The sequence below is a fragment of the Taudactylus pleione genome, unplaced genomic scaffold (genome assembly GCF_031769625.1).
Source record: "Taudactylus pleione unplaced genomic scaffold, aTauple2 ptg000136l, whole genome shotgun sequence".
NCBI classification, from domain to species: domain Eukaryota; kingdom Metazoa; phylum Chordata; class Amphibia; order Anura; family Myobatrachidae; genus Taudactylus; species Taudactylus pleione.
In genome coordinates, this window is record NW_028284538.1 from 6,402,740 (window position 1) to 6,426,328 (window position 23,589).

The 23,589-nt window shown below is 42.3% G+C and overlaps 1 protein-coding gene across 1 annotated transcript in view; it reads left to right on the plus strand.

The window, feature by feature from the left end:
* Positions 1 to 18,892, plus strand: part of LOC148522944 (membrane-spanning 4-domains subfamily A member 6B-like) — a 64,335-nt gene extending 45,443 nt beyond the window's left edge. The window contains exons 5-7 of the mRNA XM_088473585.1: positions 6,964 to 7,098; positions 14,449 to 14,565; positions 18,326 to 18,892. Coding sequence (XP_088329711.1) covers positions 6,964 to 7,098; positions 14,449 to 14,565; positions 18,326 to 18,427 — 354 coding nt within the window. The 3' untranslated portion in view covers positions 18,428 to 18,892. The remainder of the gene's footprint in view (positions 1 to 6,963; positions 7,099 to 14,448; positions 14,566 to 18,325) is intronic.
* The last annotated feature ends 4,697 nt before the right edge of the window (positions 18,893 to 23,589 follow it).

Genomic DNA, 23,589 nt, shown 5'->3' on the forward strand with positions numbered 1-23,589 from the left:
ATTCCTTCAATCCTCACTTCAATCATCTTCTCATGTTATCAGCAGTGGTGGGCTTTTCATGAAACTTGATCGCAGACCTCTTATCCATAAGTCCTTTCTTCACATTGTAACCAGCAAGGTCTGAGTGACTGGGAAATCAGTGAATGGGTCATGACATAGTTTCACTAGAGACCAGCTAATCATGCATAAGCATTCGCTCTGTGTGGTTGTACCTAGAACTCAGTTAAATGTCTGCATCATCACTATGTCCATAGAGATGTGGTCACAGTGGGCCAGTCACCATTTTGGTCCTCCTTACTTCTTGGTTGATTTTCAGTGTAATGTCAAAGTAGCAATTTCACATGACATATGTACGATATCATGATGAACATCTGTCTCTCTGCTATCTCTTCCTGGATGTCCCAGCAATTTCTTAAATGTAATGTCTAAAATTGAGCTTATCATCTTCCCACCGTCCCACATAACCTCAATTCCCACTATTTCTTTATAAATTGATGGCACAACTATCTCCTCTAGCCCCAAAGTGCTCTGTCTTGGAGTTATACTGGACTCCTCCCTCACCTTCAAACCACATATGCAGAACCTCTTGCAGTCCTGTCATTTTCATCTCAAAAATATTTCCAAGATCAGACCCTATCTCACCCAGGATGCTACTAAAACCCTCATCCACTCACTGGTCATCTCCAGCTTGGACTACTATAACCTCCTCCAATCTGGCCTTCCCAACTCCATCTCTTTCCTCTCCAGTCTGTCCTCAATGCTGCTGCTCAGCTCATCTTCGTCTCCAAATGCTCTTCCTCTGCCTCCCCTCTCTTACAAACCCTCCACTGGCTCCTCTTCAGGACCCAAGTCAAGGTTCTCACACTCCCCTCACCCATTCCTCTCCCATTTATATCTCTGACCTCATCTCCCTTCGCTCTTCTGCTCGCCCTCTTCATTCAACAAATGCACGCTGCCTCTCATGCCCACTGATTACTTCCTCCCACTCCCGCCTCCAAGATTTTGCCCGTGCTGCTCCCCGCCTTTGGAACTCTCTCCCTCTACCCATCAGACTATCCACCTCTCTACAAACATTCAAATGGGTTCTCAAGACCCACTACTTCATCAAAGCCTTCCAGCTTTCATCCTAACTTGCTGCTACATGCTCCTTCCTCCCTGCCTACCCCATCTGTGTCATGACTGTTTGTCTGCCCCTCCCCTTTAGAATGTAAGCTCTATGAGCAGGGCCCTCTACCCTCTTGTTTTGTCCTTACTTTACTTTCATCTACTTCTTACTCCCCAGTGGGGCCCCTAACATTTGGTTGTTTATTCTCTGTTGCTTATTTGGGTGTTATGGTCGCTAATGTAGCAATGTATATGGGAAGCAGTCGGTAAGCCGACAGACGCAATGCTGACCGCCGACTTCCCGACTGCTTAATCCCGGCAAGGGTTAAATGACAGGCGTCGAAATCCCGACACCTTTCATTTTACCTACACCGGGAGACCAGTGCCCGGCATCCCAATCAAAGATTGGGATGCCGGGCGCCGACTCGGACAGCTGCGGGGGGGGGAGGGTTAGGTTTAGGGCTCCCAGGGGGGACTTAGGGTTAGGCACCCCCCGGGAGGTTAGAGATAGGCTAGGGGGAGGGAGGGTTACGGTTATGTACCCCAGGGGGAGGGGGTTAGGGTTAGGCATCCCCCCGGGGGATTTAGGCTTAGGCAGCGGGGAAGGGGGGGTTAGGTTTAGGCACTTAGAGGGGGGATTAGTGTTAGGCACAGGGGGGAGGTTAGGGTTAGGCATCCTAAAGGAGGGTTAGGGGGGATTAGGTTAGTTAGTACTTACCTTAGGGATGATCGGGATTTCCTCCTTTGTCAGGCAGCCGCTGTCGGGATTTGAGTCCGGCGGTAAATCATACCGATTCCATGTATATTATCCATGTCCTTGTCCTGCATTGTATTGTATTGTACTATAAGTCACTGGTCACTTATTTATGTACTTTGTAAGTACATGTGGCAAAACACTTGTGGCGCCATATAAATAAATAATAATAATCCTGATTATATAGTAGTGAGCTCATTCTCTATGTGGGTGTTAAATAGAAAACATGGAATGTTAGATCAAAAATGCTGTTCTTGAGCGCTCCCTAACTTTCACAGCTGCCTAATTGTTGCAAATTATACAAAGAAATATACAGTAGAAGTGTAATGTGCACTAATGATAAACCAGTTATTTTACAGTTTTCTGTAAATTGTCCTTAAAATCAAATCTTAAATCCTAAAGCTACAGTATTGTGTTAAAATCTTTCCTGTTTCTAAAAGGAAAGGTCTGCTCTCACATCTACCCATAGAAGAAATAACTGCACATGAGCATAAACCATTGTCCAATCAAGCTTGTCTCACTGCAATGACCCAGATTGGCCATACTGCTGAAATCATCCTCTGGGAGTATTCTGTGTATCCTATCTTGGAATCTTGGATGTATCATTATTACCACTTAAAGATGTTTAACTACCTTCTAAGGGCCTCATTTATCAATGAGTTTTATAACTCACAACGAGTGATAAAACTCGTTGCGTATGATAATGGTGCTCCAGCCAATCAGCTCCCAACTGTCATCTGTTTGAAAAAATTACAGTTGGGAGCTAATTAGCTTGCGCACCATTATCATAAATAGGCCCCTAAATTCTGCATATGGTCAATAAATACTGGTCGTCTTACATGATCATGCACAATGCCCACAATCTGTTGCACTCCCGTCATATACAGATAACAGCTACCATACATCAATTGTCACTATATGGGAAAATAATAACATTTTGTCTATGTTTAGTTTAAAAATGTACATTTTATTTTATAGTAAATGATTTGTCGAGTTTCACTGCAGTTTTTAACAGGGCACTAAATATAACATAATAGGGTGCCTTCAGCACTTACTATATCTCCTTCTGCCGGAGTCACAAACTGCAGCAAAATACGTAAGGAAAATAATATTTGTATACGCTCCTATTTTGTTCAGACTACTATATCAGACCTAATTGTTGATTTGTGTATGGAACTTAAGGAAGTGTCAAAGGAGTTTCATGAGTGAGTGTAGTTGGCATGTTTCCAAAGTTCTGGGATAATGCCAGTGCAGGCACTAATGATGAGGATTGCGGAAGCAGAGGTAAATTAATGGGCGGCATGGGTTTTTGCTCACAGATGCACAAACTCCCGCATTAGCCCTATGGATTCTCGCCTTAACATAAGGTAGTAAAGCAGGCTTTCGCAGCTGCCGGCAACTACAGCTACTTGGCAAGTGACTCAGCCCTAATAATGTGTTGTATAAATAATTCCCCTAGATGTTATCCTTTCTTAAATTTACCCCTAGCAGTATGAATGTCTAGTCTGGTGGTCAGTAGGAGTTGTCAGTAATGGCTGGTTACTGTCAACTATAGATGCACGATTCAGTTTTCCTGAAATACAAACACACCCAACCGAAGGGGTTTATAGTCTAATCGAGTCCTAGTTCGAAATCAGTTGGGGGTTCCACATGGAACCGAGTCCCTGTTCGGTTCTGAAGTCAGTTTGGAACTCAGACTTAAAAATTAAACTCTGGTTTTGGATTGCATGTAAACAGGTCCAAATTTCTATATTTATAAAACATTTTATTGTTTTTATTTACTGATTTTCATAGATTTTTAAGGAATCCAAAACCAAACCAAACCAAACTCTTGACGGTGATTTTACCAAAACCAAACCAAAGCATTATGATGAGTCAGAACCAAAACCAAAACATGGAAGTTCATGCACATCTTTACTGTCAACCATCGAAATCCCAAGACAAACTGGCAAAACCATTGATGAAGGGAAATGTTTTCTTATTTGCTGTCTTGGAGGGTAGCTGAACATCTACAAACAGGAACTGAAAATTTAATACATACTGTAGACTTCTGTGCGTGTTAAGGCTTGGGTGTAATGTACCCCCATCTTCCAGCCATAAACTGAAGTAAGGAGGTATAGTCTTCATTGCCCACAGGTCTCTGTCCCTTTAACTTGACCATCTTGGCAGAAAGGTTGTAAGATACTGATGTAAGATGCAGATTCAGGATACGGAGAATGGTCAAACTTAGCACGGGTTGGGTATGAAATAACGCCAGTTGGGATGCCTACTGTCAAAATGCTGACAGTGCCATCCCGATGCTCGGTATCCCAACAGGGGTCGGGTAAGTATACTAACCCAACCCCCATCTCCCCTCAACCCTCCCTTCTTGCACCCTAACCCTCCCCACCCCTCACCCTAGCCCTAACCCTCCCCGTTAGTGCCTAAACCTAACCCTCCAACCTTGGTGCCTAAACCTAACCATCCCCCCTTAGTGCCTAACCCCCTTCCCCCAAAGACTAAGCCTAACCCTGCTGTAGGGCCTAAACCTAACCCTTCCCAACACGGCTAACAGCTAAGACACTCCATGCACCTTCGATTGGGATGGCAGCTGTTAAGATTCCAGCATCAGGATTTAGATAGGTGTCAGGATTTCAATGACTATCTTTAGTCCCGGGTCAGGCTTACGACATCAGGATTTCGACAGCTGGCATACTCACTACATCTTATGTAGTACACATTTGATGACAGTAATATAGACAGATTTCAGGATCAAATAGGATAACATTAAACACTGGAACAAAGAGTAAACTTCAAATAGGGAGTGCCTGATTTGAAATTGGAACCAGTGAAGACAACGGTGATGGTTCTGCAACTTTATAAACTATAGTAGTACTGTATACCTGCCATGAGGGGGAGGCATCAGCAAAAAGATTAACTTGACCCCAGAGAGCCAGTGAGGACAAAGCTGAAAGCAGGGCCGTAACTAGGGTAGTGCGACCTGCGCCGTGGCACAGGGCACCGCAGGGCAGGGGGTGCTGTTTGGGCCTGTCAATTTTCCTGTTTATTATTTTTCTCACTTGTAACTTCCTCTTCTTTTATCCCCACAATCTCCTGGCTGTCCCAGGAGTACCCCTATCTCTTCCCGGCCCTTCCCCATGAAGCCATGGTCCTTTATCAGGTGCTCTATCTTAAGTTCCTATCTAAAAAATGGGGGGGGGAGGCACCAATGCTCTCTCTGGCACAGGGCACCAAAAAGTCTAGTTATGACTGGCTGAAAGCATTGAATGGAGTAGACAGCAGTAGACTGGCAGGGCACGGCACAGGCTTAGTCCATGCTAGGGGATCCAATTTTTGGGCTAATGCACACATTGTAGTTGCAGTAACCACCTGCAAGTATATGCATTGCATTACATTTTTGTGCACGTTGACAGTACTTTGATTCATTGTAAATGTTATTTGTGTCACTGTCTCACTGATATTCTATGCTTTATAGCTGCATAGATAATTTTTCATTATCCATTTAATCACTATTCAAAAAGATTTTGCATGTTATTATCCTAATTAAGCATTCAGGAGTAACACAGCAACAGTAAGCTGCGTAGAGGTGTTACAGCAGCTTTACCATACAGTTCGAAGCAGTGCCAGATTACCAGCGAGGCAGCCAGGGTGGTCACCCATGGACCCCACACATTATACACACAGAAATTCACCAGTAAAATTACATTGGGAGGTCAATGTAACAGTAATTGTAACATTGTTTCTCCTAAAACTGGCAATTTAAGTATGAGGGACATTAAACCTTGTGGGGTTTTGAGTGTTGCCACTTTAAAATGTGCTGATTCTGTTTCCCCTTCAAGGTAGTTCAGCTTAGTTTAGAAGCAGCCAATAGCAGATAAGTTGAGGAGGAGTTTTAGTAGAGATCCCCGTGTTTTCATTTTGGTTCTAATTCTAAATTATTGCCATATTTTGGTTTTGGCAAAACCTCCCTCAAGTGTTTTGTTTCCGTTTTGCTTTGGTTTCCTTTAAAAAATGTATAAAAAGAAGATAAATCATGTAACTTGGACTTGTTTTTATTTCTATAGTATTATTAAAATCAATACAATTAATTTCTAGTCATTTCCAGTAAATTTTGACCAATTTTGGCACCTGAAACAATGGAGCGACTTCAAAAACACACAAGTTACGATATTCAGATGCAAGATCTGACTTGTCGCAATGCCTGAGACTCGGTTCAACTTGAAACCCCTGAAGTGACCCTAGCTGAAACCTGGTTCGACTCGGAACCTCAAAGTTTGGGTGTGTTCGGTTTCAGCAAAGCCAAACCGCTCATCTCTAGTATATAGTGGTTGTGAGGCAGACTAACTGCCTCATTGTTCTGGTTTTCCCGCCTTCCCACCCTTTGTTATGCATGGAGTGTTAGTTGTGCACGTGGCAGTAAAGAACGCTAGTTGGGTTGTGTGAGTTAAGTTTTAGGCTTGGTGGGTGCAGTCTCCTTGCATTGGGGTATGTCGTGAACCAATTGTCCTGAACAGGAAATAATTACACTAGCTGAACAGGTGGGTTGTGGGAAATGGAGAGTTGAACACCAACATTTGGTTCTGTGTGTGTGTTTGGTTGTCCTGTCCCTTTTCTATTGCTGCCATCATTAAAAATGTAAAATGAAAAATGTAAAATATATCATTTGTCAATAATTCTTTACAAAAATGTTAAACACCGACACTGTTGTCCATGTTTTTATTATTAGTAGTTAAGTTATATATGGTGATGTGCGCTGACCCCGTGTTTTAGTTTTGACAAATCCACCCAAAGTGTTTAGGTTCGAATTCAGTTTTGGTTTTGGATTTCTTTAAAAATTTATAAAAACAGCTAAAATCATGCAACTTGGACCTGTTTTTGTTACTATAGTGTTATTAACATAAATAACTTTAATATACAGTTACTTCCAGTCAACCTCCTGACTACTTCACAGCACCTGAATTCTCAAAAAACAAACTGCTCATCTCTAGTTATATATATTAATTTCAGGATAACATTTGGAGAGTAACACAAATACACACTATTCGAGTTTACAGGTTTGCAGGGTTCTACACAACTAACTGTTTTTTTTAACACTTGTGTTGCAGATCAAAATCTCTTTACTGCTAAACATCCTAAGCATCATCTTCAGTTTTACTGGTTTGATAATGGTCAGCGTGGATCTATATGTAATTGATAATATGGCTGTGTCTGACTATGAATACTACACCAAAACAGCACGTGTAAGTTTTTACATTAATCTATGAAATACTTTTTATTTCTATTTTATTTTTCTAACGTGTACAGGTCGAGTCCCCCATATCCAAAATGCTTGGGACCAGGGGTATTTTGGATATCGGAATATTCCATATTTTGGAATATTTACATAAAATAATGTAATATCTTGGGAATGGGACCCAAATATACACACAGAATGCATTTATGTATTATATACACCTTATACACACAGCCTGAAGGTTATTTTATACTATATTTTTAATAATTTGTGCTTTAAACAAAGTTTGTGTACAACCATCAGAAAGCAAAGGTTTCACTTTCTCAGTCATGCTAAAAATATTCCGTATTTTGGAATATTTGGATATGGGAGACCCAACCTTTATTGCAAATATAAATCCTGGATTCTCTTTGCTGGTCTCAGGAGTGAATTTTCAGCTTTGTTCCTAATTATTACTAATTTTGCTCCAAAAAAGATACTTTGGGCCTGATTCTGCAAGGATTGTAATTGCAAAGCTGCACCCAGCAGCTTTGCAGTTCCGTCCTTGCAGAGGCATCATGCCCCCTGTGCATTACTTATCCGAGCTGCATTGTCCAACACAGCATCGGATAATCTGCGTATCATCGGCCGGCTGCGGTGACCCATGTGGTCCCGCACCCGGCCACCACAATTTAGAGGAAGAGGCCAGGAAATCTCTATCAGCCAATGGAGATCTTGGCTTCTTCTCTCCCCCACAACGGTCGTGACACGCCCTCATTTTGGGAAGCTGAGGCTGTCGCCGCCCCCTCCCCGCCCCCAAGCCGCAGCAGACTGTCAATCACTGCCAGTCTGCTGCCAGTCTGCGAGCTAGTTAGCAGGACCCATTCTGCACACTTGCAGAATGGGTCCTGTGCCTGCTTTGATTCCCAAACATCGGGAATCTGTACTCACTGCTGAATCAGGCCCTTTGTATGAATCCCAATATCTCTTCTTGTTGTGACAGAGAACCTGATTCAGAGGTGTATGCTAGTCCCGTTGCAGCTGCATCTTTGCATGCAGCAATAGTGAGAAGTTGTGCCAATACCGCAGCCACTGTCATTAGTACAGATTGGCCCACCAACTGCTAATCTAATCTGCCGCTTGCATAACAGACACACCACTGATTGCACCATTAAACTTCTGAGCAACCCTATGATTGAGGTAGGCCGCCAGGACCAATGAAGCTATGCACAGAGACACAGTAGTTGGTTGTGTCACATCCACAAAAAGCTCGTGACACACCCTCATTTGACTAGACCCTCCCCCCATTATCTCACATAAATGCACACTGACTGTCAATCGCTCTATGTCCAAATACTCACTACAACCTCCATAAGTAAACCATTGTGACACATACGCAGTGCAACTCAGATGCAAAACATCGACCAACTGTGCAAATATCAGTAAAGTATCCACCTCTGAATCAGGCTCAGTAGATCTATATAAAGGTCCACGATTTTAATGTCATATTTTGCTATGCTGTAACAAACATACTGTATGCTACCACATATAGTGGTCTAGGTACTAAGCCTTGGAGATGGATAAAGTGGACTGAGATAAAGTCCCAACCAATCAGCTCCCAACTGCCATGTCACAGGCTGTGTTTGAAAAATGACAGTTAGGAGCTGATTGGCTGGTAATTTTTCTCTGTTCACTTTATCTCCATCCAAGTCTTAGTGCATAGACCCCAGTATCTGTTATCTGGCATTAAGTATACTAAATACATTTAAAAATGCACCTGGCTGTCTTCCTCAATTAGTGCCTAATTTTGAGCCGCAGACAACACCAATGTTTATGGAGTTGAGTGATTTCTTGCTATTGTGCATGCACAACACCTAAAAACTCATATGGCGCATGCGTTACACAGTGTGTATGCACAAAGCTGCTCTTGTGACTGAGAGGCTCAATATCAGAAATGTGCTGGGCATCCCTGGGCGGTAGCTAAAAAGATACACGTTGATGTATTGTCCTCTGGGCCTGATATGACAGTGTTGCCGGCTTGTTGCTGAAGTGTTTCCGTACACAGATGCTCTATCGATTATATTGGAGGCTAAACTCAGATGGAATATTCGATGGTGTGTCTGATGATGACATTTAAAGATGCACCACTCGGTATTACAACATCTACAGACTCTCAAGGTGGGCATCTCTATCCTTGCACAATTATACACATGGATGTACACCAGGGAAGGGCTTTGTAGAGAAAGATGCAGACGGCGACTGCCAAAAGACGCAGCTTCCGGCAGGTCTCTGGGGCCGATTCAGACCCGGACCCTAAGCTTCGATCACTCGCATCCAAAAGGGGCCGGGTATGCAAATTCTGCAACCTCACTGTCTGGCGTAAGGACACCCTCTATGTCTTAGACAGTGACGGCAGAGTGAGCGCACGCCGGTATAAAGACGCCTTTACTTTCTTAGCAGACGTCATCTCCAGGAATTGTGTGATTAATCAGTAACATCGAAAGCCATCGGAGCTGCACGCAGTGCTTGAGGTAGACCCTACCCCACCGCAAGCACTGCGATCACTGCAGGCTGAAATACAACCAGGTGACGTGTACAATGACATTTCCATGCTAATTATGGACGCACATTAAACACCATTTTGACGCCCAGACACGCCTGCGTTCGCACCACCACTCCCCTGTTCACAAGCACCTTCCCCTGTTACCACCCACAAACGGGGCACACTTGTACAAGGTCTGACTCAGCATGAATCATCTCTGGTTTGTAAGAGCCTTCTCATATTAATCCATTCTGGAAGAGAATGCACATATCAGTAATATGGAGTGCCCGATTTGGTGCGGGAGGAAGTAGATTATGTGCTTCTTCATATTGTATTTTTACAAAGAGTGGATGAATTTTAACAGGGGAGACAGCTGTTTGCAGCTACACTTAAATATCTGCTAAAGTCTAGCTCAAGCAGACTGATATGTACACTTGCCATAGACAACGATACCATCTGAAAAAACACGCACTATGTGTTCAATATAGTTGATTTATCTTGAATCCTTCTCCTGCAGATAAATCTCTAAAATAAATCTAATTATGAGCAAAGGCTTATTCAACATACAAATAAGAAGGGGAGATATTGCCCATAGGAACAAATCAGATTCTAGCTATTCTCTTCTAGAAGGTGCTAGATAAATGATAAGTAGAATCTGATTGGTTGCTATTGGAAACACTTTCACATCTATTAACCCGCTCTTTAGTAAATATACCCATATATGTTGCAATATCCACCCATTCAAGTGGCAAACGCAGGATTTCTAGAGGGGGGTTTCCAAATGCTCGATTTTAGAGTGAGTGTGGCCAGTCCAGAAAGAGGGCATAATTAGTACTTATCCAGCTTTAATATGTGTCATACAAAGTGTATTATGTGTCATAATCCCAGCTTATACAGGACCAGCGATCACAGTAACCCATTAGATGTGGCAGTAGGTCCATTCTGTCTGAGCTGAATGTTTTTATTTTAGATGTGGGCACCACTCCAAGAACATGCAGCACTAGTAAAATTCTATCATATTACTATTTCTATTGTGGTAATGATGTGGGCTGGGAAGGGGGGTTTCCAGGCAGACGGAACCCCCCCCTGCGTTTGCCTATGCATTCAAGATGGTTTACGGAGCTTATTTATTATACACACTACAGTGTACTTCAAGAATCACCCACTAGAGGGCACTAATAGACTGCCAGTATATCTGTTCTCTAGCATTGACATTACTTCCTAAAATCGCTTTTTTTTTTTTTAATGTGTAGCCCAACATGATGGTAAATATTTACCATTAACTTCCTAAACTGTATTCATTTATACTAAGAATACACAAATTTGCTTCCATTTATTAGAAGTAAAATCAAGCCACAATGTATGCATTTTCAATATTTAATTGAAGAAAAATAATTGGTTATGTGTCTTTTATTTTTTAATAATATACTTTATGTCATAAATAAAATAAATACCAGGAGACATAAGTATGTCGACAAAAGGGTTGAATTTTATTACTGACAACTGGTGGCAAAGAAAGTACAATCGATCAGCTCAGGATCAAAGATGTTTCACTGCCCAATCAACAAAAAAAAGGCCATAGCACTCCACTGTGCAACATGGCCATCACCTCCTTTCAATTTTAACTCCGCATAGCAGTCATGAGTGGGTGGTATCAACAAGCCCCAACAAGAAACTATATATTGCAGCCAATACAGATGCTGATTGCAGTGATTTACCAACCCAACAGCAAACTCAACAACACATAAAACAGATGGTTGGTTGGTATATTTCAGAAGGACAAAGATGCCTTAAGCTAGTGAACATCTACTAGCCTAGCATTCCCAAGAAATCCTCCTTCAAACCAATTTGGCTCCATGCCACCACAACACTGCAATCTTTAACTCCATCTAAATGGGCCAATACACTACCGATGGATTGCCGCGATGTTGCGATCCTGCAACCCTCCCATTGCAGGATTGATGAAATCAAACATGTTGGATTTCACTGATTTACCGATCACGATCAAAATATGATCGTGATTGTCACATCTGTGAAATTTAACATGGAGAATTTCACAGATCCACCGACAGATCATGGAACATCAATGGCCACCGGTTGCCATTTTCGACTGGCGAATCAGAATTTCCATGTTAAATTCATTGGGCACAACCTCAGTATCTATTTACTATCAGACTAAGTGTCACGACAGGGCACTACGAATACCTCTTATGAGGTCAAGAACCGGGGGGTTAGGATAGCCATGAAGTAAATGATGGGAATGACAGTTACTGAGTCTTCTAATTGCGGCCAAACCAAGGTTTGACTAGACCTGCCCAGAGGCGCGGAGTCTAACTCACTTGGGGGTACTAAGCAGTGTTAGGACACAGAGTGAAAAGTGATAAGGTGCCAGCCAATCAGCTCCCAACAGTCATCTCACAGGCTGTGTTTGAAAAATTACAGTTAGGAGCTGATTGGCTGGCACCTTATCACACTTCACTCTGTCTCCTAACACTGCTTAGTAAATAGACCCCTTGGTGGTTTTCTCCAGTGGCCCTTCCAATTGGGATTTGTTTTTTGCTGCACCAAGTGAGCAGGTTGCGGCCCACTGGACAGGTACCTGGCAGTGACAGAAGACCATAACAAATATAATGAAGAATCACTAACACTGGGAACACTAGAGATAACAGAGGGACTTAGAATGGATTAACTGAAATACAGAAGCACTAGAAACACTGGGAGAGGATGATCCAGAGAAAGGCTTGCACAGAGAAACACAGGGAATAACCTCGGAGATGCACTTGAAACTCACTGGAGCTCTTGACACAAACTGGTAAAGGTACATGGGAGTGAGTACATGGGAATACACTTGAGATGCACGGGAGGAGCAGATATGAACTTGTACTGTGATCCCGGTAGAAAGAATACAGAGGTGTGCTTGAGACATACTGGAGCTCTTGACACAGTCTTTTACAAATACACAGGGGTGAATACTCAGGAATACACTTGAGATGCACCGAAGGAGCAGATATGAACTTGTACTGAGATCCTGGTAATTACTAATTAGTACACAGATGCACCGGAAATTCAGGTATAAACTTGTACTGAGGTCTGGGTAATTAGTACACAAAGATGCACCGGAAATTCAGGTATAAACTTGTACTGAAGTCCGGGTAATGAGTAACACAAAGATGCTACTTGAGACACACAGGGAGTGTGAACATAGATGTACTGCAACACAGGAACTGAGTACACCAGAGTCTTTGCCATCTTTTGTACTGGTGTCATGTTTCCAAAGACATCACTGCATACCTCCCAACATTCTGAGTCCCAGAGTCGGGACCTCCTCGAGCCAAAGGCGCGAGCGGCTGAAAATGGGGTGTGGCCTGGTTGTAAAGGGGGCATGGCCTGATGGCACACCCCCATTTACATCACTAATGGGGTTTGCCCAGCATCTCCGAGATGCTGGGCTGCCCCCGGGCTTCCCCCATACTGTGAATAGATGCTGTGCGCATGCGTACAGCATCTATTCTCGCTATGCATACCTGCTGCTCTGCATAGCAGAGCAACGGTGTATGCTTCCCCCAACTTCCCCCCCACCGCAGGACACTAAGACCCGTGGGTGGGACAGCGAGACAGTCCCAGAAAAACGTGACTGTCTCGCTGAATGCGATAGTTGGGAGGTAAGTCCCTATAACAATGGCACCCCCAGCAATGGGTATATAAAGGAGAAGGAGGGATGCTGCTCTACTGCACAGTATTTCTTCTGAGTATAGGGGGCATGACATTAACCCCTCCTCCACCCGTCCCTTAACACACTGGCCTGTGTGAATCACACATCCTGCACCAATTGCTTTCTTTGGTGCCATCTTTCCGAAGACCTCATTGGATGCTGGTACCCACCGATTACATGTCCTGTTTGCCTCTTGTGTCCTGTTAGAAATAATGACAAAATAGGTGCTTTGACTCTAGTAAAAAAAAAAAAAACTAAATAAAACTTGATATGGACAATAAATCTATTTGGAAACAATAGGCCCTTGTATGTTATCACTCTTCCTCGCTATTTCCTCTGTATGCGCATCACTTGAATTGTGATCTGTAGATGTTATATAACCCATTAACAATGGATGTAGCTTCAATTTAAAGCAATTTTGTTAATTTAAGTGATCGTTGTTAAATAAAATTAATTCATAAAATAAACACTGCTTAACAAATTAGAGATACAAAATGGGATATACTAATGATCAGTAGGTACAGTTTACAGTATCAGACTTAAATAATGATTTGCACATGAACCCCCTACACTCAGAGTATACACAGGGTTTCTACTGTAAAGATAGACCTTCGATGGTAGCTCAGATCTCCATGTTCTTTTAGTCTAATAGTCAGGTCATATTAATGTGTCACTGACACGCTGAATTGAATTCTGAATATGTTTAAAGTTATCCTGGATCTTATTGTATACCAGCAGAATTCAGGGACTGGGATGCGATAGAGGACGTCATCTATCCTGGTCACGTGTCGGCATCAGCTCTGCTACTTGAGCAAAGGGGCTTTCCTGTGTGTCTTCATTTTCTGGTGGAAAGGGTTGGATTCTCAGCTAAATCAGAGCTATATGACATTGCACACAATGTATTGCAGCTACACATAAAAACAGGATTTCATTTTATTGGATAGGAGTATGTGAAGAGGAAATAAAATGCACAATTATATGTACAAATTCTAATTTATTGAGTGTTTACCAAAGTCATGCATCTTTTTATTGGTGGTCCTGCACTTATTGCCTGCTTGTGAACATCAGTTCATTCACAATTCTTTATATGCAATTTTTATTATGTTTGCTTGTTTTTCTTATAGGCTGGTGGAGTCGTTGTTCTTGTCTTGCTTCTGATAACCAACCTACTGATATGTTCTGTGGCTGCTACTCTTTCCTTCTTTGGACTTAAGTCTTTGGGTGATACACCTATTTCAAAGGTAAGAGACAGCTGTAAAGAGCACAATGCAACTGTCAAGACGGAACCTTATCTGGTTTGAGACAATGGTTAGGTTTCCATATATCCCAGTTTGCCTGGAACAGTCCACCTTTTTTCCAATTCAAACTTTTAACTCACAATAGATATTTTATCAAAACTTAAACTCCTGATGAACTATTGGCAGCAGCGGCACTCACCTGTCATTGCTGAGGGGTCAGCTCTGCCAGTCTGAATGTGTAACTTGTGCACATGTGTGGGATCGCGAACACACTTATGTGCATAAATTAAAGAGCAGGTCAGGTTTCTAGAGACCCCTACAAGCAAGATAGGGCTGTCATTATAGCAGGGAAGTGGCTTCCCATTGGAAGTGCTCTTTCTGATAATAGCAATCTGGACTGGAAATCCCAAGGGGAGAAAACACCACCACCTGGGACTGCGCTGTCCAGCTGTGAATAGCAGGGAACGCTTTTAATGGGAATTCACTACCACGGATAGGCAGCCTGTCTCTGGGGTTTTAGATTTTACTTGGTAAGGGGATGCTGAAGCCCTGTAGACCCTAGGTAAATCTGCCATTGGATGCAGGTAATATGCTGTGCAATTTTAGATTATTTGAATTTCCTCATTGTCTTCTGTGTGGATAGTATAAAACATGGTCCCATTTTAAAAATCAGTTTCCAATACTAGTGTCTGACTGTGATGAGCCCTTTGGTGGTTCTAGGCATGGGCTAGCAGGGCTGTCGCCCGGAGTGCCAAAGCCTAAAGGGCACAGCCCTGCATCCTGCCTGATCTCACCCTCCCACTGGTGTTAACAGGTAAATGTTCAGGGGAGGGAAGGGGCATGGCAGTGCAGCTCAGGATGGCACTGGGCGCAGAGAAGCCTAGTGCTACCCTGGATGAGCCTCCTATATTACAGCTAGAAATTACTTGCAGTACTAAATAGAAGTCCCATGCAGACATTTTTGTACTCTTTTTTTTCATGTAAAGATACATAATTTGTACTATAATGACCACATGGCCAAATCTGTAGAATTATTATGTGAAATGTCTATACTGATTATGGTGCTCATTTTGTGTTGGATGCTGCTGTGTCTTTTGCTGTTGCCAAGTCTGCAACTCTATGCTAAGGCTAGGATTAGCCTTCCCTATGGTATACAGCCATGCAAAGCCGTAACTAGACTTTTTGGTGCCCTGTGCCAGAAAGAGCATTGGCGGCCCCCTAATTTTTCAAACAGACATAATGCACCCAAAAAAGGGCCATGGCTTCATGGGGAAGGGCCAGGGAAGAGATAGGGGAGGCCATGAGATGCTGGAGATGAAATAAGAGGAAGCTACAAGCAAGAATGATAATAAAGGCCCAAATAGCGCCCCCTGACCTGTGGTGCCCTGTGCGATGGCACCGGCTGCACTACCCTAGCTACGGCCCTGCAGCCATGCATCTGAAAAAGGAGAGGCTGGAACACATATGCAGTCAAGAAAAATTGCCAATTTATGTGAACATAAGCATCTAAATTACAATCAGCAACTAAGTCTTTCCACAACTGGATGAGGGGATTGAGAGCCTGATTCACTATGGATCGCAATTCTGTTTATACGCGCGCACCGCAGTTACTAGTATCAGCGGTGATATGTAACTGTGTGCATTCACATTGCGATCGCAGCCTGACATAAGGACGCCCACTTCCCCTTACTCACATCCGTATATCTGTAGCCAGGGAGGAACCACACCTTTACCTCAATTAAGACCAGCTAAGGTATAAAAACCTGGTAAGTTTAGTTATACCCCTTTTACACCAGAGCAAAAACCTGGGTTTTTGCTGGGTCTACCCAGGTCGCAGCTCAGTGTAAAAGGGTCCCTGAAAAATAACCTGGGTCAAGTGACCCGGCAATCGAACCCAGGTAGCTACCAGGGTCGGACCCAGGATGGACCCGAATAATGGTGCAGTGTAAATGGCGCAACCTGGGTTATCCGACCTGTGTCATGCCTAAAATGAGCTGATTGGTTGCTGTGGAGCAGTCACCTTCCACTTTTTATGACCTCACAAGATTAGCAGGGCAGACCCAAGTTCAGTGTGAATGGCGCTGATCTGAGAATAACCCAGATCGATGGTGCTGTGTAAATGGTGTCTGACCTGGGACTGACCTGGGTTGGAACTATGGGCCTGATTCAGACCTGCTCGCAAGTGCTATGCGCTCGCGAGTGGGTCGATGTTTGGCCACTGTGCATGCACACGCCGGCTCCGACATGCACATGCGCGAGACCCAGATAGCAACGGGTGCTTCGTAGCTCCTGGTCTCACACCAAAAGGGGGCGGCTGTCGATTTTGATCGACAGCTCGCAACGTTTTGGAGGCGGGCATGGGGGTGGCTGGCCAAATGGAGGCATTCCCGACTGATCGTCTGCCGTTTGTGGGCAGCCCCACTGACATCATGAGTGATGTCAGTGGTGAGCTTCAGGCTCTATTAATGGCCAGAAGCTCACTGGGGCTTGCGGGACTGAGACCCTACCGCAAGGGTCTCGTCACAAGCCTCGATGGTCGCGATGATCGAGACCATTGCGACCATCACCTGGCCACTTGCAATAGCTGTGGGTGGTCACCCACAGCTATGCGAGTTGCCCGGAGGCCGCACCAAAAAAGAAAAAAAAATGGCCTGATTCAGAGCGACCGGCTCAGAATCTGGCCCTATGTCTGAAAACCCAGGTCGGACCGGGGTTTTTGGTGGAAAAGAGGTATTAGTCAGTGGTAATGTGGGGGAGAGATTGCACCTTTAGCAGCTCTCCCTATGCTGGACAATTCTGAACCATGACTGTGCTGGGAATACTCTGCTTGTTTGACCTGCTGTCGCATGTAAGCTGTATTATTGTTCCTAAACTGTGTTTGCCTTATACAAAGTATTAGGATGACTGAGCGCTAAGTACTATTGTTAGGTAATTCCTATTGATCTATGATGAAAAATAGTAAATAAAATAAGTAAAATAGTAAAAAAAGAAAACAAAAAAACAGCTTTTAAAAAAGCCTGGGACTCTTGCAGCATGCGATCTTCTCCTCCTTTGCTGTCCAGAATACTCTGCGGGGAGCCAACTGGAGCATGCCACAGCGGCTGGTGATGATGTCACTTGCCGGCGGCTTGCTGCTCTCACGGTCCTGCTTGGAGTTGCACACTGCTATGCTCCAATGTTTCACTTCATTAAAGACGCTTTGTCAAGGATAATTTCTTAATGAACGGGTGTTGTTTAAATAACAAACTTTATTGAAATTAAAAATGGTGGCGGAACAGGAAGTGACCTATATTTGACGGTAACCATATGTTCCTATTAGTCACATCATTAAGGTCTCTTAGAAATGAAAAGGGTCTTGCTGGCGCATACTGTTTTTATTAATTAATTAATTTATTTATTTATTTTGAAGAAAAAATAAATAAATAAAGTGTTTGTTTTTTTTAAAAGCTTTTTTTTTATTATTTTACTTATTTTATTTACTATTTTTAACATAGATAAATAGGAATTAACTAACAATAGTACTTAGCGCTCAGTCATCCTAATATCTTGTCTAAATCGAATTACACTGAGCTGCTTACATATACACAGCGCAGCATACTATTATCTACCGGTGTTTGCCTTATGTAAGAAATAATTACACTGGCTCTATCTTTTTAAGCCTGGAATAAAAAGCTTACCTGTTTGCATCATCTCAGTCTCCCATTGGTAATCTGAATTTACACGCTACATCATGTGTCACATTTAAATTCACTTTATCTTTCAGATGTTTCTGGTAAATGAAAATGAGGATTCAAAGTCTCAAACAGGTAGTCAAACAACTGGTTATAGGGTTGAAGGAGATATCGGAGGCGTTACAAAGGCATAACTTAATTCTCATCAAAGACGACTGGTTATCCAAATGAGGAATGTATTTTCAATGTAAACTGTGTAGTAATTGCAAATGATTGGTGTCAAATTATATATCCATTTAGACACCCTCTTGTATGTATCCAATGATTGTGCTCTACTGTATAATGTGGTAATTGTGCTTACAAATAACCACTCATAATACTTTGCAATGCACTGTGATGTATGCTTTTTCTCACTGCTAATACTGTAAATGTATAAAGATTTATTCTTTCATCAAGAAGCTCTCATAGATAACTGCACCTTCAGCATTAATTCACAAAAAAGCACTGGACCAATGTTTCCCAACCGTCCCCAAAAAATAAAAACATTAATGTTTGCAGACAATGTTCAGTTGGCACCCCCAATCTATGGCTAGATGCCAATGGCGTCCCACCATTGATGCCAACATATATGATAACATTAAGAGCCTCAGTAATTTTTAACGGTGTTGTTCTGTACTCAAATGTGTTCTATGGGTTACTCTAATAACAGCAACAGACTGATCAGTAGAGGTAAAGTAATCTGGAGGAAGTGAGGAAACAATTTAATGTACAGTTAATGTACAATTTAATGTACAGAGGGAATGTCCACTTATGTCCTTGCGTATACAGAGGCTGATTTGTAAAATTATTCATGAAGAGCTATTGAAGCATTATTAACACCTGATGGGTTTACATTCTGCATGTTATCAATCCAATGTAGTTCCCATTTTAAGTAGATTGTAAAAATAAGACATACATCGTATGGTATAGAACTGAACAAAAAGATAATAAAAAATATATAAAAATATTGCCTACGTTTTCACATCTTATGGAATAATGAGTAAACTATATTTTCCCGGGAAATAATTTTAATAGGTTAGAAGGAATAGGTTGTGCTTACTAATAACCATTTGGTTATATGTTAAAAGATAAAACATGCTACCTGCTTTATCAGTGAATGTTATGCAATACATTTTCCATTGTCCGAGCAACCAGTCCTATCCATTACACGACTTTGTGAACAATCCGATCAAAGCCAGGAGGTTTTGGTTGCATTGTTCACAAAGTCGGGTAATGGAAGGACCAGCGATGTGCGTGCACGCTGGGTCCTTGCCGACCCCGACTGTCTACTGAACATGCCCGTCAACCTGACGACGCTTGTCAGGTTCGGCATGTTCAGAGATAGGAGGTCGGACTCCTGCACTGAATGATGTTCAGTGAACACCGTTCAGTGCAGGCACCACACCTCGGCGATCTGAAGGTCTGAACCCTAGACGTTCAATCTTTCAGGTCGCCTAGTGGATAGGTGCATAAGGGGTCTCCAGCATGGAAGAGTTATGGAAAATTAATTAGGGCTCCATAACTGATTATATTTGGCAAGAGTATCATTTAAAAGGTAGGTAATATATTCCATAGATTAAACAATTAACAGCTTATTGACTAGGACATGACAGGTGGAAGATTGATGGAACTTCCAAAGTTTAGCTACTAATAGTTTGAGTCATTACACATATGTATGGTTATTTTTTTCCCAGGCTTGGGTGCTGAATGCAAGTAGAAGCAAAGTGCAGGAGGTAACCTGCATCATAAGGTTTACTACCTCAAAATATTATTTTGGAGGATGTGTTGGGGCTAGGATAGAGTATATACCGTAGCTATAGAACCCTCATGCCCCACGGCATACAGGCACAGGTTTTCAAAGGATAAAAATCTACAAAGTGTCTGGGAGCGACTTTGGGTATGTATGAATGGACTAATCTGTAAATAGGGATAATGGACAGTTGAGGTGAGGCAGTAATGGTCCTGTAAGTCAGCTAATGTGACAGGGGCAAACTGGCCAGAGACATGCAAAAATCGTGTAACCCCAGTCAAAAGCCACAGTGAGGCCATCCTATCAGAAAATCATGGGAGGAATAATGGATGCTTCCATATGTGTGATAAAGGGAATGGGTAGGTCATTAGCAAGAATTACTTGTTCGCTGCATCTGTGGCTCTCTTACCCACATCATATTATCTATCATCTCACATTGAATACCAGGACTTTGGGCTTAATCAGAGATAAACTCAATTGCCATCATGACTGAATCTTAGTGCGAAGTAGCTGTGCAAAATATGCAAATTTTGCAGCCGCTGGAATTAGTATTAAGATGCCCAATGGCAGCATCACAGATCTGCCACTTGTGTATTAAGACACAACCATAAGATGCACAACTGTACATTATTGGACTTCTAAGTAACCCTATGGTCTTTCAGAATGTCTGACGGAACTAAGACGCCAGAGCCATTTGACTGCGTACGTGATCGCAGTTGTATGCTGTGACATACCCCCAAATTGGTCATCACAAGCCTGCATTTGAGCCGCCGCCTCCAGTTGCCACCCACAAATGGTCCCTGCCTTTCAATCACTTTGTAAACAAATCCTCACTGCAACTGTTGTTTCATGACCATCACAGCACATGCATAGTGCGACTCAGATACATGCACGGTAGTAAAAACATTGTCCATTTATGAAAACATTGGCATTGTGTGCTTCTCTGAATCATGCCATTTAACAACTAAAAAGGGTAGTCAATTTCAACTGAGTCACATGACCTATTTTCCCTAGGGAGAAAGAGCTAGATATAACTGAATTATCCACTTGCTAATGGAGATAGGTTTTGGCATTGCTAATTAAGTGAGACATCTCATTTTATCCCCTCCCAGCAATAGACGGTCCAGCTGATCACCATTTCTTATAGGAAAGGAGAGCCTGGGGAGGGGAATGAGGTAGACATACTATACCAGTGGTACTCAAACTCTGTCATCAGGACCCCACATAGTTAATGTTTTCCAGGTCACCCAGCAGGTGCACAGATGTAGTCATTACTCACTGACACTTTTTAAAAGATCCACAGGTGGAGCTAATTATTTCACTTGTGATTCTGTGAGGAGACCTGGAAAACATGCACTGTTTGGGGTCCTGAGAACCGAGTTTGAGAACCTGTGCACTATACAATCAAAACATTCTCAGGAAGTGTACCATCTATGTTCTTTTCTATCTAGACTGAGACCCACCTGGCATATTTAAGAAACACTACAATGAACCATCACACTATTATTAATATATCAAATATATTGCAAGCCATTTTTATTTCCACAATTTTTCCGAAATTGGGTATATATCTGTCCTATAGAAAAAGTACATTTATGAAATCTGTATTACAAATGTCTGTAAAAATCAGAACTACATTGTACAATACACATAAATAAATGCAATCTAAACCATAGTACAAAACAAAGATCACAGTCTCAAACAGTAAGTTCCATTATGGGCAACTGTTCTTTACCATTGACTATATACTTAAAAAGAGGTTTCCCCAATAATAACTAGAGATGTGCACAGACCACTGTGTTTTGGTTTTGAATCTGTATCTGTTTTGAATCTGGATTTTTTTTGTGCCAAAACCGCCCCTTGCATGTTTTGGTTTTGGATCTGTATTTTTTTTGTGCCAAAACCGCCCCTTGCATGTTTTGGTTTTGGATCTGTATTTTTTTTTTACATTTATAAATTCTGCTAAAATCACATAATTCCTTTTTTTTTGTTCCTACAGTATTATTAACCTCAATAAAATTAATTTCCACTAGTTTCCAGTCAATTTTGAACACCTCACTGCTCACAATATTGTTTTAATCCAGTTTAGGCCCAAAATTTGCACCAAGCTAGCTGGCTGACTAAGCTAAGTGGTAGCAGTGGGCGGCACAGACATGTAGCAGTTTAACTTCCAACAAGGCACATCAGAAAACAAATGTTTTTATTATTCAAGAGACCTAAGGGAGTTGGAGGCAGGTACAGGAAGGTTTGATTGGTAGTACATTTTATTTCATTTTTTGATTCTGAAGCAAATTTATGAGGGAGGAGGGGAGGCATTTACAAAAACAATTATACTCATTCACATCAGTCTTTGCCCCAGAAGAATCCTTGAGGGACCAGGAAGACTACTAATAGTGCTTTCAAAAACAATTGACTGTTTAATAATCCTTTGCAAAGATTCCACTTCACTAGAAAAGCATTTCCCAACCAGTACAGATTCATTAACAAAAACATAATTATTGGCCTCCAAAATGCCATTGTACCCACTGTCCACTTAACCACAGATATGTGGACAAGCCGAACAGGGCAAATGCAAGATTTAAGATTTAAGTCTTACGTTGTGTCTTTCTTGAGAATCCTTGAGCGCTATGCCTGCTGCACTGCTGGGAGTGGATTTTCATTCCAGAAGGAATGAATACATTGTGTCTTTCTTCCCAATGTACACAGATCTGAAGAGATGCAAAGTGCTGTTTGGTAAGCAAATTGTCAGCTCACGTGGCACGTGATGCACCAGTGACTTCTTCAGTTTCTCGGCAAGTGCATCTGCCGAGAAAAAATTAAACTTTCTCAAACAAACCCACTGGTGATGCAGATGAGTCAACACAACCAAGTTTTTTTGTCTTGTGCCCAGGCATGACAATGAGCTTTTTCTTATCATGGGCAACAACTGTTTTATCCACTGGAGCTTAATTTACATAAACAGCATCCTCATCAACAACATCTTCATCATCAACATCCTCATCAGCATCAGCTACACAAATATTTTGCTCATCCTTGTGCACTTCCACAGAAGCATCCTCGATTTCTATGTCAGCATGTTCACTTGTGCTTACTCATCATTAGTGGCAGAACCATCAGTCATAAAAAAGGCCAATGCCTTAGCCTTACCTTGCCATGTCTTGTGGTGAAACTGGCATATTGCCAATTTTATGTCTTTCTGCAGCTAACTTTCCCTTTGATGTTTTCTTCTTTACCACTGTAAAAGATTGGTTCTTGATTTTAGATGCCCTGCCTTAAGCCCTGTATGCCCTTTGACATTGGCTTTAGTAGATGATGTAGATCATGGGTCTTCAACCTTTGGCCTTCCAGCTGCTGTGGAACTACAGATCCCAGGTGGCAGGGCATGCTGGGATGTGTAGTTCCACAGCAGCTGGAGGACCAAAGGTTGAAGACCCCTGATGTAGATGGACTATTATTGTCATGACTGGTGGCACTGGCAGCAGCTCCAGCACTATTATGTGATTCCTGCTCTACTCTTAAGTCTCAACTAATTGTTCTCCATATCAACAAACATGAATGAAGTGGGGT